This window comes from Anabrus simplex, chromosome 1 (assembly GCF_040414725.1).
Source record: "Anabrus simplex isolate iqAnaSimp1 chromosome 1, ASM4041472v1, whole genome shotgun sequence".
Lineage (NCBI taxonomy): Eukaryota > Metazoa > Arthropoda > Insecta > Orthoptera > Tettigoniidae > Anabrus > Anabrus simplex.
The window spans coordinates 561,196,251-561,212,616 of record NC_090265.1 but is presented as its reverse complement, the minus strand read 5'-3'; the positions used below and the strand labels follow the sequence as shown (position 1 = coordinate 561,212,616).

General features: G+C 37.1%; 1 protein-coding gene across 2 annotated transcripts in view; it reads left to right on the top strand.

Moving 5' to 3' along the window:
* Tsf3 (Transferrin 3) overlaps nt 1-16,366 on the top strand; it is a 195,186-nt gene that overhangs the window by 177,486 nt on the left and 1,334 nt on the right. For both annotated transcript variants that reach the window (XM_067144871.2, XM_067144870.2), the window contains exon 14: nt 16,142-16,297. In XM_067144871.2, the coding sequence (XP_067000972.2) occupies nt 16,142-16,297 (156 nt within the window). The remainder of the gene's footprint in view (nt 1-16,141; nt 16,298-16,366) is intronic.

The window sequence follows — 16,366 nt, the reverse complement described above, 5'->3', positions numbered from 1 at the left end:
TGAATCTTTCCAAGACAGTATTTAGCACGTTGTCAATGCCCCCATGTCCAGTGATTCGGTGGGTCAACCATATTAATTCCCTTTGTAACTGGGTTAGCACCCCAATTCGTGCTTTCCTCTGTCCCTCAAGAAGATACTTATTTAACCTTCCATTTATAATCCGGTATGTCTGTGCTACGTTCGCTTCCGTAGTCTGTCCTTCCAATTTATCTAGTATTTTAGTTAGATTCGCATCTGCCCTTTGTAATATCTCAATAGTTCGCAGCCTTTCAATGATTTGCCTGTCTCGGTCATCCAACTCTATTTGATGTATTAATTCTTCCGTTTGTTCTGGATTTCTACTCAAAGCATCGGCCAAAATATTATCCTTTCCTCTACAATGTTCTATTTTCAACTGAAACTGCTGTGTGAATAATATCCAGCGCGTTACTCGTTCGCTTGCCATTGCGGCCTTCAAACCAAAGACTAACGCCTTATGATCAGTGCGTATGGTCACAGGATATCCACTTATTATTTTCGCCCATTGCTGCAATGCGAATACTATTGCCAAGAGTTCCTGCTCGGTTGTCGTGTAATTTTGTTCATGCTTTCTTAATTTACGGCTTGCAAATGCCAAATATGTTCGTTTCTTTCCGCCTTCCGATTCTTCTTGGTATAGGCATGCCCCGATTCCAATCCTGGATGCATCGGATTGTATTATGAATTCTTTCTCGTAATCAGGATAACCCAATCTGATACTATTCGTCATTAATTCCTTCATTTGTACGAAAGCCTTTTCCGCTTCATTTCCCCATTTCCACCTATTATTTATTTTGAGTAATTCTTGTAACGGTGCTGCCACTTCGGTATACCTATCACAGTGATCTGCAAAGAACTGCGTCATTCCAAGGAATTGTCTAATCTGCTTTATCCTTGTTGGCCTTGGGAAATCACATATTGCTTTGATTTTAGCTGGGTTAGGTCGTATTCCTTCTCCGTCGATAACATGTCCAACAAAAGGGATCTCAGACTGGCAGAACTTTGATTTGGCAAGATTGACTTTAAATCCAGTGTTCTTCAAGTTATCCAGCAACTTTTCAAGTCTCTCACAGTGCTCTTCGTATGTTCTCGTTGCCAGGATCAAGTCGTCAACATAGGAAGTCACATAACCCTTTACTTCTGCTGTCAAGTTTCTATCCAGAGCCCTGATAAGAACTGCACAACTGTTTTTCAACCCAAATGGAAGCCTGCAGTAAGCATACGTTTGATTGTCGAACATGAACCCAGTCAATAGTCGTGACTTCTCCTCCAACACAATATGATGGAATGATGATGTGAAATCAAGGCTAGAAAAATACTTCATGTTCTTGAATTTCTTAATGATATCCTTAATTTTTGGTACCTTATCATATTCTGGAATTAGCTTCCCGTTTAGACCCCTCGCGTCTAGGCAAATTCTGAGGCTACCGTTGCTTTTCTTTACGATTACCAAAGGGTTCAAGTATGGTGTAGCTGTTTTAACTATTATCTCATCATCCAACATTTCCTGGATTATTTCTTTCACTTGCTGGAAATATTTTTTCAGGTATATCATACAGCTTTGCTTTATACGGTGTCCAATCGTTAACCATCAGCTTGTATTTGAAATTGGGGATTTTTCCTGGTTTGTTCTTAAATATGTCTGAATACTTCTTCAAAATTTCGTACAACTTGGTTTTCTCCTCTGGCGAAATCTTAGCTTCCATAAGGCTTTTCCATATTTCTTGATCCTTTTCTTCTTCCTCTAAACTTAATATTCTTTCAATAGTGTAGGCTATCTCTGATTCTGCTGCCTGATTTGGGCTTTGTTTTATAAAATTGCTCTCCTGGTCATGGCCATTTGTCTCCCGACCTACAATTCTCATATGTTTTGAAAGATCCTTCTTAACGCTTATTCTGAGTTTTTCTGTCGTTTCCTTCCCACGATCTTCGCTAATTGGAAACCTAATTTCCTGTCTTTCCATATCAATGACCATTTTTGTAGCAATCATGAAATCCACGCCTAAAATGATATTATATTTTATTCTGTTCATAATTATAAATGGGTGCTCAAATCTTTGGTTCCCTATTCCGATATTCAAATACGTTTGCATTTTGCATTCCACAGTTTTATCTGGTATAATTCCTTTGATTTTTATTCCTGACACAGGTATCGTTGGTAACTTCATTTTTCTCTCTAACTCTAAAAATAACATGTTCGAGATCACACTAATACTTGCCCCTGAATCAATCAGACAATGCGTCCTCATAATTTAATGCACCTTACTTACTTACTTATCCGGCGCTACAGCCCAGTGTGAGCCTTGGCCTCTTCTACGATATTCCGCCATCTACTTCGATCCTGAGCGGCTGGTCTCCATGGGCGGATGTTCATTGCCCTCAAGTCAGCTTCAACTTCATCACTCCATCTATTACGGGGCCTTCCTTGTCGCCGTCTTTTGTCTACTCGGGATTTAACTACTTTTCTTGGCATTCGATCTTCCTCCATTCTTTCCACATGGCCAAGCCATCGCAGTCTCTGTGCCTTAATAAATCTAACTATATCCTCCTGGTCTAGTATGTTTTGTATTTCAGCATTCGTCCTTATCCTACAACCATTCTGGTCTTGAATTGGGCCATATATTCGTCTAATAATCTTTCTTTCAAATATCTTTAACTTATTTGCGTCATCAGATAAAAGGTTCCAGGCTTCTGAGCCATATGTCACTACAGGTCTAATAAGGGTCTTATATATTTTGAATTTTGTAGGTTTAGACAATAGACGAGATTTAAATAATGTAAGATTAGCATAATAGGCCCTGTTTCCAGCTATTATTCTACGATGTATCTCCTCACTTATTCTATTATTATTTGTCAACATGGTTCCCAAATACTCAAAACTTCGTACATTCTCAAAATTATGTCCGTTTATTGTCAGATTATCTTGACTTCTTCTGCCCTCTATAACAGTCACATGCATATACTTAGATTTACTGTCATTCACCTCTAATCCCATCCGTTTTCCTGCTTCCTCCATTTCAAGAAACATTTCCTTCAAATATCTATCATTCCTGGCCATTAACACTACATCATCTGCATATGCACAAATTTGTTTAGATTTATATACAATATTTCCTGTATCCATTATTTTTTCAAGGACTTGGTTAATTGCCAGATTAAACAAAGTAGCTGAGAGTGCATCACCTTGTCTGACTCCTGTATTAAGAGCAAACTCATTTCCAATTCTTCCATCCACCATCACCTTTGCCCTTACTTCTCCTAAAGTGATTCTGAACATCCTAATCAGTTTCTGTGGTATTCCTATTGTCTCCCTGTATTCATATAGCTTATCCTTGTATATACTGTCAAATGCTTGTCTAAAATCTACAAACAACATATGTAGATCTATATTATGCTCATAACATTTTTCCATCGTTTGACGTACCACGAATATTTGATCTACTGTGCTCCTATTTCGCCTGAAGCCACACTGTACTTCATCCAATCTTTCTTCAGCATATGGAGTCAGATATTGTAATAGGATATTTGAAAATACTTTATAGATGATATTCAGTAGTGTGATTCCCCTATAATTAGTGCATTCATATTTATTTCCCTTCTTATATATTGGGAAAATTATTCCTGTATTCCACTCATCAGGTATCCGTTCTTCCTCCCAAATCTTAACAATCAGTTCATGTATCTCTCCTAGCATTTCTTTGCTACTATTTTTAATCAGTTCACTTGTTATTCCGTCTTCTCCTGCTGCTTTATGGTTATTTAATTTTGCAATAGCATTTTCTACATCTTTCAATGTGGGGGCATTTATCCATTGTTCTGGTCCATTCTGCTTCATATGCCGTTCACTTTCTTCCACATCTTCTCTTTCCTTGTTAAGGAGCTCTCGGAAATATTCGGTCCATCTTTCACTTATTTCCTCTTCATTCTGTAATAGCTTACCTTCTTTATTCTTACAGCCATTCAATCTTGGCTTATACCCTTTCCTGAAATAATTAATTTCATTATAGAATTCCTTTGTCCTCTTCTGTAACCTTTGTGTCTCTATACTCTCTAGTTTCTTCTTAATCATCTCTCTTTTCTTCTTCTTACAGATGTTATTAGCTTCACGTCTGCATTTCTCATAATTTTCCCTATTTGACCTTGTATCTCTCTGTAACATTTTTGCTCTTGCTGCATTCTTCTTTCCAATCGCTTCCTCACACTCCATATCGAACCAAATATTTCTTTTCTTTTTGGTTATACCCAGTGTTTCTTGTGCCGCTTTTTGTATGCACTTTTGAACTTTTGCCCACCTTTCCTCTATTCCAGAAACTTGTCCAATCGTCTGTAAAGTATTATTCATTTTTGACTGGAATTCTTGTTTTCCTTCTGGTTGTTGTAGTTTTTCCAAATTCCATTTCTTTCTTTCCGTAGGTTGTCTCCTCTGTCCTATTGCCAACTTTTGCCTCGCTATTGCTTTTACTAAATAATGATCAGAATCACAGTTTGGCCCTCTGCATGTCCTTACGTCAATAATCGATGCTGCATGCCTCGTTGTTACTAGTACATGATCTATTTGATTTACCACATTGCTTCCTGGCATCTTCCACGTCCCTTTATGTATTTTCTTATGATCAAAGCAGGTGCTTTTAATTATAAGACCACTCGTAGTTGCAAACTGTCCCAAGTAAAAACCATTCTCATTTGATTCTTCATGTAGTGTATATTTCCCGGCTATTGGTCTCATACACTCTTCCTTTCCCACTTTGGCATTAAAATCTCCTAAAATAATAGTCATGTCATATCTTGGTCCCTCTTCAACGGTTTGTACTAACTCATCATAAAATTGTTCCTTCCTTTCCTCATCCGCATCTTCAATTGGTGCATGTGCTGATATAACAGTTATGTTCCTAAACTTCCCCTTAATCCGAAGCTTACATATTCTATCTGAGATCGGTTCAAATCCTATTACACTCTTCTTCAATTTCCCATGTACTATAAATCCCGTACAGAACTGTCCTGTTCTTTCTTCCGGCCCACTGTAATAGAGGTTATAATCTTTCTTTTCAATACATCCTTGCCCTTTCCATCTTATTTCCTGAATCGCTACTAAGTCGTATCCAAATCTTTTTGTTTCATTTACAATTTCTTGCATTTTTCCCGGTTTCAACATTGTTCTTACATTCCATGTCGCCATGTTTATATCCGATTTCCTTACTCGTGTCCTTTTCCTAAGCTTTTGTCGTCTTCGATTTCCATCCGGTTTTCTCGTAGAAGTCTTCTGAACAATGCTTTTTTTACAAGGTGAGGCCGTTAACCCCACGCTCAACCCTATCCACTGGCTGGGGACATTGATTTTGGAGCATCCTACTCCTAGACAGGTTGTCTTCACCACGACTAAGGAGTCCCGTCTACCCCATCTTACATCCTCAACTAATTAACCCCAGTGAGGATGGGTTGCCTCATCCGCCTTTTCCACCATTCCGAAGGTCTCCTTCTCTGCTGGATCCGTCGTTAAGGTCTTCACCCGTAACCCTGGGCAAGGGTTCCACGTTATACCCCGTGGGACTGGGTCCCCACCTGAACTTAGCCATCCTTTTACACCGGCCTACTGGAGTAGAGGATGCCCACCCCCGCAACGTGGATGCGCCAGGCAGGAGTTACTCAAGTGGGGAATAGGGAAGGTGGCCCTATCTCCCTTGAGTCGGGTTAATGGTTGTGTATGGTACCACAACCAAAGGCAATTTAATGCACCTTTCGTCTATTAATGTTCCCGCGGTGACTTCCTCTATTACGCCGCGTTGGAGCATTAACTGAATATACACCTGTTTAAATATTGCTCCGGCTACAAAATTCAAAGCATCGGGTCGAAAATCATACCTAGACTCTGAACTGAGATATCATTTATGAACACGAGCCACAACAACATGGTGCATATTCGTTTCTCAGGGTAAATTCGCTTCATTATATTCCCATATGCTTTAGACAAATCGTAGATTCCGTTGAAGAGTATCTGTCCGTTCAACCAGTCATTCCGTATCCATACGTCAAGGAAATTATCTGATCATCACCTAGTATTTAGCATAAATTAATTCAATAGATCCGTATATTATCATACTACTATGTACTACAAGTTACTTAAGGAATAGAAACGCAAAATCAAAACTATATCTAGTTTATTAGCATGCTAATGTATTATAAAATTGAATAATATGCATCCATCGGCAATAAAGAAAGGAAAATCGTGTGAAATTACAAATATCATTCTCAAATGCTTGACTTCCGAGATAAACATATTTGAAAAATAATTTAAATTATCATCATATTTGCTTACATTTTCGTTAAGTTTCAAAAATATACCATATCTTCCATGTTTAAATTGATACAAGGGGAAGAATAGGGACCAAAACTTTATTAATCCAAGGAGGAGTGGAATATCTTCCTTTTAATATTGTTTGGGATTTTCTTTGGGGCATCATTTAGGTTTCATCTTTCATTTCGGTCTGTTTGACCAAATTTACTTGGATACATGTTTGGATTCTTGTTTGGATTTTCACTTGTGACTCATCACGTTACGAGATAAGCATTACCATGTTTAAATCTGGGTTCAAAACACCCATGCAGTTATTAACATTCCTATCATAACCCAAAATGAATAAATTAAAACTGTACATCACCGTATGTACAAAATAAATCAAATAATCTTACTACAGAGTGCCATAGATATGATAGTACGTCAGTCTAACCTGCGAAAATCGTGCCGTGCATTCCTAATCATGTGCCAATATATTTACATATTCTCAAATATCTCTTCGCTGTGCCAAGATTTTGTCAAAGAAAACCATTCTTCATACTAGCGTTGACGCGCTGACCTTCAAATATATAAATATGCGAGACTCCATTCTATTCTTGAATATTTATATTACGTAATGTATAACAAACACGTAACCTATCAATATCTTCCGCTGAAAGTTACTACGAGACACATTATGCTTGGTTCAAGACATACATTCAACTTAACATGGCCTAAATCCTTCACTTGCAGTGCTAATCCAAATATAAATATAATATGTAACACAGGAATTCGCAATTCAATCATCTATCCCATCTCCTCACTCTAATTACAACTTGCCACATTAACAGTCCATTTCCTTCATATTTAAAAATATATTCATTCAATTCCACTTAAATAACCTCTGTGTTATGGTAGCAATACTTAATAACCTGATTATTCTCTCATACACTGCAACTTCGTAATATTTCAAACATTTCCTTACAATACAATTATCGTACTGGCCATGATTGCAACACATATTGACCTGAAGTTTTAGGTTACGTCCCATATCTCGCCTGCATTTTCTACAACCACAACTGGTTAAACGTTTCACGGTCTACACGTATGGATTGGCACTAAACATGCACGAATACTCGATTAGATCTAGTTTCCATTAACCTTAAAATTATTACATTAGCACCATAGTTATATTGCAGAAATTGGCACACATCATCGGCTAATAATTGGCATTTATACTCTAATATCTGTTCATTGGCACTAACTCTTTTACTTCTAGCACTCCTGCACACATATAAATATTTTTCATCAATTGATTTCAAATTCATTACGATGCAACTCATAATACTTATCTCGTAACGGGATTTTGCTGCTGGATCTTTCCTGGTCTAGGACATCTTGGAGTAGGCAGCCCCTGCAGTCCAAAGATTACGTCATCTGCAGCTCCGGCTGGGAATCTTGGCTTGAGCTATTTCGTCTTGAGCGAACATTTCCATCTGTTTAAGCTGACTCCATCTTGTCACCAGTTCTCATGAAATCATAAAAGAACAAATACATAGTAGAATTCATATTATACTGGTGAATAGTAGGCTACTCAATACGTAATATTTGTCTTCAGAATCTCGTATTGGTCGAAAATATTCTTTTTTAAATTTAGAGATTTCTCTAATTTGGCCTACTTTTTGCTATTTCTTTTGCTTAAACAGATATTGTCTCCCTCCTGGAAACAATAAATTATGCCTTCCTTAGCAGGGATTTGCCGCTATAATACTAATTTCGGCAATGTATGACTCGGCTGTAGTTTCCTTTCGCTTCTGAGTTTAGGTGTTACAGTAACAAATATTTTCCTTCAAATCTACGCCTTTTCTGCCGATATTTTTGCAGATGTAATCTTCACTGCTGTTTATATATTAATACTTTAGTATTTAACGTTGCGTTGACCCTTTTATATCCTTCCGTAAGTCGTGCTGCTCCTCTTCAACTCGTAACTTCTTCTCCTCAAAGTAGTCAAGAATCGGTTTCATTCAAATTTTTTAGTCCATCATTATTTAATCTTGAGATTCCTTTTCCTTGCGGCCGGACGATATTGATTTACTAGATCTCTACTCTGTGTATTTGCACATTGCCTGAAGCTATTGTGCGCCATATTTGTCCACTGTTTCCATGACATTTACGGCCGCTAATGTAACGTAATGGTACAGTAATTTACCCTCGATTATGATATATTGAGAAAGGGAGTCATCAAATTCTTCATCTGTAAGGGAAAAATCAGAACCCCTATCACTCATCAAACTTTTGAACACTTTCTCAATACAGTTGAACTCTATCAGGACCAACTGCAACCAGACCCACTCCAGATAGTTAAATAATCAGATAATACGATAAATTGGCAAAGCCTTTCAAATGAGGCCTGTCTCATCTGCGTATATAAAAATTTCAGGCTCATAAAATTTTGTTTTTTGTTTCCATTTTTCAATAATATTTTGTACTGCTTTAGAGCTTGCTGCTAGCTTCTCGCCACTTTTGTCTAACTCACAGATGCTGTGCCTTGCCATAAAATTCTGAAGCCATCCATTACTCGCCTTAGAAGAAGACAAATCTTCTATTTTTGGCAAAAATGTTCACCTTTTTACAGATTATTGGTTCTGAAGGAGGGTTTCCAGTGCTTGTTGCTGAAAAAAAAAAAAAAAAAAACAACTTGAATACAACTTCTTCCAGTTCTTTGTTTTGTGCCATTTTCATAGCTTTTCTCAACGAACTCCCATCTCCACGGACAGACACAAAGTTAAAATTTAGGAACTGTTTTTTTCCATGTCCAACATTTTTTATGTTCCCACACTACACATCTCAGCTCACTGTTTACCAGTCATGCCTTTGTCTAATTGTTCAGTGGCTTTTATTTTGTTTGCCAATGATAAAGCAACACGTTTCCTTAAAACCTCTATTTTTCTTCAAAGTGAACTGGATAATTGATGTAACTGCTGATAAAAAATAAAATAAAAAGTAATTGTATGGCCTCAGTTACCATGTCATACCTGCCAACCCTTCAGATTTATCTGGAAACTTACCGTTTTTTAACTCTTCTTCCGATTTTCTGATTTATTCTCCTATTTTCCTATTTCCTATTTTTGACCAATATAACCTCCAGTACGGTCATTAATCTTCCCCTTGGAAAAAGGATAAATTCTTATGTGCTTGTGTAATTTACACAATCTCAATTTCAATCGTATTTATTTGATGCTTTATTTCGCGATTGTATCGTCCGTCGCCTTCGTGTATCATGTTTCCTGCCCAGTGCAGCAGCGTGTATGCTTTACAGCTGGCGATTTAGGATGGAAATCGTCCTACAAACAAGAGAGGCTAGCACGTGCTGGTGGCTCATTGCAAGTTATAAATCTCATTCCGTATTGACGGTTGTCACTTTACAAATGAAAATATTTATAAAATCCTCCTTATCAATACAAATCAAGTCATCTGTTAGATGAAGCAAAGTCTATACATGTTTCAGCCTAATCTCAAGGCCATCTTCAGTAGCAGAACAGTAATTACATAATACACAAACAAATTAAAAATTGTAATGAAGTGAAGTGACAGTGATCATGATTAGTGAATTACATATTGAGGTACAAAGTCCTCTCGTCTAATAGATCATTCTTGAATTGTCAAATAAAACTTGCTGACTGTTAAAATGAAAACACTGTGCTGAGGAGCGTAGTGAGACCGTCAATACTATGGATTAAAACTGTGTAACATCTGTAATGAGAAGAAGGAATTATGAGTGGATGAAAAACAAGTTACAAAATAGCAGTTGAGTTTATCCTTAATGTTCAATGTAGTGAAGACTGTAGTGTTGTAGTTTTTGTGCTTTTAATATAGTCTGATATGAATTTAAAAAGTTCTAGTGCAAATGTGTTGAAACATTTCAGCATGAGAAAGCCCAAATAAAGAATGGGGGCAGTTACACTCTGTAGATTCAGATAACACAAAAGCATACTGTCTTGAGTGTGAGGATTAACTCTATGCCAAATTCAGTGATCTTAAAAAACATTCTAAGACAAAGCACCAAATCAGATCAGTTCTGCTTTGCTCATCGAAACAAAGCAAAAGTATGAAAGTATGCTGGCACACCACGGTGGTTGAGGGAAGCTTGTTGGTGTTAATAGCCAAACATTGTTCAGTGTTGCTGCAAATAAAACAGATGATCTTGCAAAAAGTCTTGTAGCATTTTTAGTTTCTTCTTCCTTTGGCCATTTCAAAGAGCTAATAAGACTTATTCCGGTTAAACAACTTACAGGATCAGATTTATCAAAAATATGTACGGATGTTGGAAGAGAAATATATTTATGTGGACTGAAAACTTAGTGTCATAACTGATAAATGATAATGAATCATTTAATGCATTTTTATGAGCTTACTAAAGATTGAGGAAGTAGTTACTCCTTGTGCCATAAAAATTTTCTTCTCTATGATAGTGCGCACATATTTAAAACATTTGCAGCATTTGGTTGAATGTAGAGAACCCTGGGGAAACTTCTCAGATTCCCTTTTGGGGAAATCTTGAAAATCCCTTAAATACTGCAGATTTACAGAAAGGAAGTTATAACCTCTTTTTCAGATATTTATAGCTCACATGTTAAGGAATCTGACTTGCTTCTGAAGTCATCACCAAATCTCAAATATAAATGTCTTTATCCAAATACATTTTAAAGTCAAAAGGTAAACCTAGCTGTGGACATTTTTAATGAAATAACTGTCAGCTTTAAGGAAACATGGCTGTTTATATACAGCATATTTTATTTATGTAATTTTGAACTGGTGGTGTGTTGTTAATATTAAGAGACCTCTGATCCATGTTGTAAGCAACAACCCTCTAAGAGAACCTCTCTTTTTTACAAATTTCCTTCAAGAGTGGAAGGAGATTGACATTGACATTAGATACTTACAATGCCTTGTATCATTATAAGTATGTACTGAAATAATAATAATAATAATAATAATAATAATAATAATAATAATAATAATAATAATAATACGTCACCATAGTAACTGGTTGCAATGGTGATAATTATTGGTTAATGTTGTTTTGGTTTTTAATGATGTGTGCGGATATTGTCCTGCTATTTGGTGATATTTCATCTAGCTATCCTTGCTTTTAAGTAATTTCATTTATTCCTCTTCCTCTCTGGTGTTTATATTTTTCTGGCCTTCTGTCAGATTTAGCCCAGTCATTTTCTGATCTGTGAGGCAAGTACTAGTGGCCATATGGAATCTCCATGGTGGTCATTTATTCTGCCTAGGTGTTTCCAGAGTAATGAAAATGTTTGGATAAGTTAAAGAAATGAATGATGAAGACGTCATAAACACCCAGTCCCCAAGCTAGGGGAATTAACAGTATGATGGGGTTGATTCTGAAAATTAAACTGGGGCCATCGGACCAAAGGCAAGCATTACATCCATTTAGCCACAACGCCGGACTTCAATTTGCTAAACCTTAGGCTACCATCTCCACCGACATGTTTTGAGTATTTACAGTAGCAGAGGCCAGGGCAGTAGCTTGTAATGCAGCCTTGACAACACAGCAGGCTTCTCCGTTGGCTATTGCTCAAAATGCTGAAGGTTTGACGTTCACTAAACCAACCATCGAAAAGGGGTAACCTAAGTCTAGTGGTAGCCCATGTCTTGATCCCAGCATACGCCACTGGTGTTATAGGGTTTAATTTGTTTTTACTGTTCTTGGTCTTTAATATTTTCTTATCTATATTTGACTTCTACTGCGAGAGTCGATAAGGCGGTAGACTCTGTAACCACATTTTTTGCTTCCATCTGTTCGTACAGTCTTCCCTCGTCTCTGCTGTTCTTTATTGGAACCATGCCCAAAAGATCTTGATTTTCTTCCCTACTGCTTCTTTCACTTTGTCATTCCACCATGGTGTCTCCTTCCATTTCTTCCTTCCACAGGTCTTTCCACATGCTGTTACAGCAGCTTTTACCAAAGTACTTTTAAATCTTTCCCATTCCTCCTCTCCTGTCCTTGGTTTGTCTGTTGGTAATTCCTTCCATATTAGTTCTTGATACTCTTCTTTGGTTTCCTTCTCTTTCAATTTCCATACTTTTATTTTCCTTTCCTGGTCTTCTGTATTTCTTCTTTCTTTCAGTATTCAGAGATTCATTACCAATAGCCAGAGGTCACTTTGTAAGGCCACTGATGGTATTACCTTCACATCTGTGATGTTCCTTTTCAGCTCAGAGTCGAAGAGTATATAGTCCACAACCTATTTCAGTGACCAATCCCTGCTATACCATGTTATCTTGTGGCTCTCCTTAAACCATGAGTTTCCTACCATCAACCCATTCCTCCTGCAAAACTCCAGCAATTTCTTTCCTTCATCATTCCTCTTTCCCCAACCACAGCTAATATGAGCCCCAGACGCACTCGCACTAGAACACAACAAGCCTTCAAACACATCGGCACAAGACTTCCACAACAACTATAGTACGTACTCTTTCCATACACACACCAGGCATTCCTTCATACACACACTACCGGTATACTTATATCACCTTATCTTTACAGACTACAGCAACAAACGTAGACAAGAGACGTGTTGCCACCAACTACTTCTAAATACAAGCTCCAGACCTGCTGTTTGCTATATTGAAACTTGCCAGAGTACATCACAAGTTGGGATATATAACAGAACAAAATTTCTTCATGACAAAGGTCCATATCAATATGACGTATACCAGTTTCAGAACGTTCTCGAGGATTACCTTACGCAGCTAAAATCAACATAACTTAGAAGCAAAGGAACTGCACAGAGGACAGTAGAATGGAATCTATGTAGCATGAACTAAAAATTTTAACAAGTGTCTACCTATACGTACCATTTTAATGTGTTGAAACTTTTTAAGTGCTATATATTGTGGCCTGTGTGTTTTAATATGTTTTACATACTCATGTTCTAATTTTTAACTTTTTACCCTGACTACTGATATTTTAATTATATGCTATTGTATACATTTCCATTCCCCATTAGACATCTGGATGCCTAATACAATAACAACTTGTGAATTGTCTAATGGCTGAAACAAATCATGTACTAGCTGATGATGGCCGTTAAAGAGCCGAAACCGGTACTAGTTTAATATATTAAAATAAATTGTGTATTGATTGGTGGAAAAACACATTTCTTATCTATACTTTGATTCTTCCATCACCGAAACACTAACTAGATTTTATTTGAAAGTTACTTTTATTGGTTTCTTCTTAAGATATGTAATTCTTTTCCTTTAATTCTTCTTTGCTTCAGGAAACTATGGCTATGTGCTTATTTATCCTACTAAGACTTCCATTTTCTCTGCATTCTGCGCATGCGCTTTTTTTTTTTTTTGGGGGGGGGGGTGGTGTCTTTCAGTCGTACCTTTATGTCAGCTATGTGTTTTATTAGATTGTTCCTTGAGATGCCCTGGAAGAAAATAATGTTCTATCGTGTTTTGTGGAAAAGATAACAAAAAAGATATATTTATCTTTGACAAAGACTTAAGTCTGTAAAAAAAGGAATAGGTCCATGGTTTTGGTTCAAACCTGTCAAACATTGCTTATAAACAGAATTACCACGGACCTAAAAAAACATCATGTAACGTATTACATAATGCATTTAAACCAGTATTGTTGATTGGTTTTGGCTAGAGGTCTACAGAACTGTTTTCGTGGAAATTGCTGTGAGTAATCTTCATTAATATTATAATTGTCATTAATGGTTTTTCTTACGAGGGCCATAAATTCATTTTATTTCTATGATTATAAATAAACCATTTGCTTAATTTTAATTCTTGTTGGTGTTATTGACTTAATTGCCTCATTTGCTTGTTCTCTTTGGCTTATGAGGCTCAGGTTAGGTTCCAAACTATTTCTGTCTCATCCGGTCGGATCCATTGGATAACTTGTATTTCTTTTGGGTATAAACTATTCTTATGTTTCCTCTGCATGGTGTTTTCTTCTTAGTATATAATTATTGAAGTTTCCTCAATAGTCTTTCTCTTTGATATTTTATTGAGTAAGTGGGGAATGGTACACTTCCCGTCCAAATTAGTGTATGCATTCAGGCCAGAGGGGCTGCAGTGTCATACTGATAAGTGGGCTCGTACTGCTGAGTTCTTCATTAAGTTGACTCAATTTTGTAATCTCTGAAATAACATCACATACCCTCTCAACAAGTGAAGTTTGCCGAGCTGAGTGGCTCAGACAGTTGAGGTGCTGGCCTTCTGACCCCAAATTGGCAGGTTCAATCCTGGCTCAGTCCAGAGGTATTTGAAGGTGCTCATATACATCAGCCTTGTGTCGATAGATTTATTGGCACGTAAGAGAACTCCTGTGGGACAAAATTCTGGCATCTCGGAAAACCGCCAGAGTAGTTAGTGAGATGTAAAATAATATTATAATAACAAGTGAAGTTTAATTTTGTTTCCTCCTCCTCTTCTGGGTGCTTCACATATTTTGCTAGTGGTTTTACGTCGCACCGACACAGATAGGTCTTATGGCGACGATGGGATAGGAAAGGCCTAGGAGTTGCAAGTGGCCGTGGCCTCAATTAAGGCACAGCCCCACCATTTGCCTGGTGTGTAAATGGGAAACCACGGAAAACCATCTTCAGGGCTGACAACATTGGGATTCGAACCCATTATCTCCCAGTTGCAAGCTCACAGCCATGCACCTCTAACCGCACGGCCAACTCGCCCGGTCTTCACATTTTTTGTCAGGCAGTGTATTATTTAAAGATAAAAATTTCATTGTTCCGTATTGAAAGTATTAACGTTAAAATTGAATAATTGAAAAAGAGGTTCAACCTATTCAATACATAAGAGAAAGAAATGTAGTGATTACATTCTTATTTAATAGTAATTAGAATTGGGACCGGTTTCGACCATAGTCCAGGTCATCGTCAGCCGATCAAAACATAAAAAATATGAAAAACAATGCATATGAAAAAGAAAAAGATTAAGTGAACTCTGGATCGGTATAAGAGGCAATATAAAATGATGATGGAGGTAGAAACTGTGATTCACTTAAAAGAAAACAGTGCGTAATTTTATGAATGGTGGTACGGCACACGCAATGATAGGTAAAGTTTCACACTGTTTATACTCATTCAATTATACTGAATTGCGTTGTATGTATCTATATATACGTACTTCATTTCCCGCAACCGAGGCAAATACTGTATCTTCAGGATATTCTCCATTCTACTTTGGCGTTTGAGACTACAGCGCATAACCTTGAGTGTGCCGCGCTGATCACCGGGAACTGGCAGTTTGCTTCTATAAATCTATTCGTCTTCGACTTCAACATATTGATAGATCTTCATATGTTGTTCGGTAGTGTTGTGACTTTGTCCCTGACGGTGTGTAAAAACTGACCCATTTGACCGTTCTCCGCTGTTCATAAACATTGTGAGACTTTACCTATCATTGCGTGTGCCGTACCACCATTCATAAAATTACGCACTGTTTTCTTTTAAGTGACTCACAGTTTCTACCCCCATCATCATTTTATATTGCCTCTTATACCGATCCAGAGTTCACTTAATCTTTTTCTTTTTCATATGCATTGTTTGTCATGTTTTTTTAATGTTTTGATCGGCTGACGATGACCTGGACTATGGTCGAAACCGGTCCCAATTCTAATTACTATTAAATAAGAATGTAATCACTACATTTCTTTCTCTTATGTATTGAATAGGTTGAACCTCTTTTTCAATTATTCAATTTCAACAGTGTATTATTACTGAACAAAATACTAACAACATAGTTACTGTATTTATCTGAAATTTCCTGCAAATTATATTTTTACAGGTGATGGTACATTCTTCTCTCACGGAGGTGCGAGCTGGTGAAGTGTACACTGCCTTCAAGAAAATGAGTGTTCTATTTGGTCCCAGCTACAAAGGTTCAAGAGTATCATTCAATATGTTCGGTCCATTTAACGGACAAAAAAATGTTTTGTTTAATGTAAGTAATACTATACGTGTCTAAATGGTCTCTTCAGTGGCAGACAACTGAATTAATTCTGGATCTTTG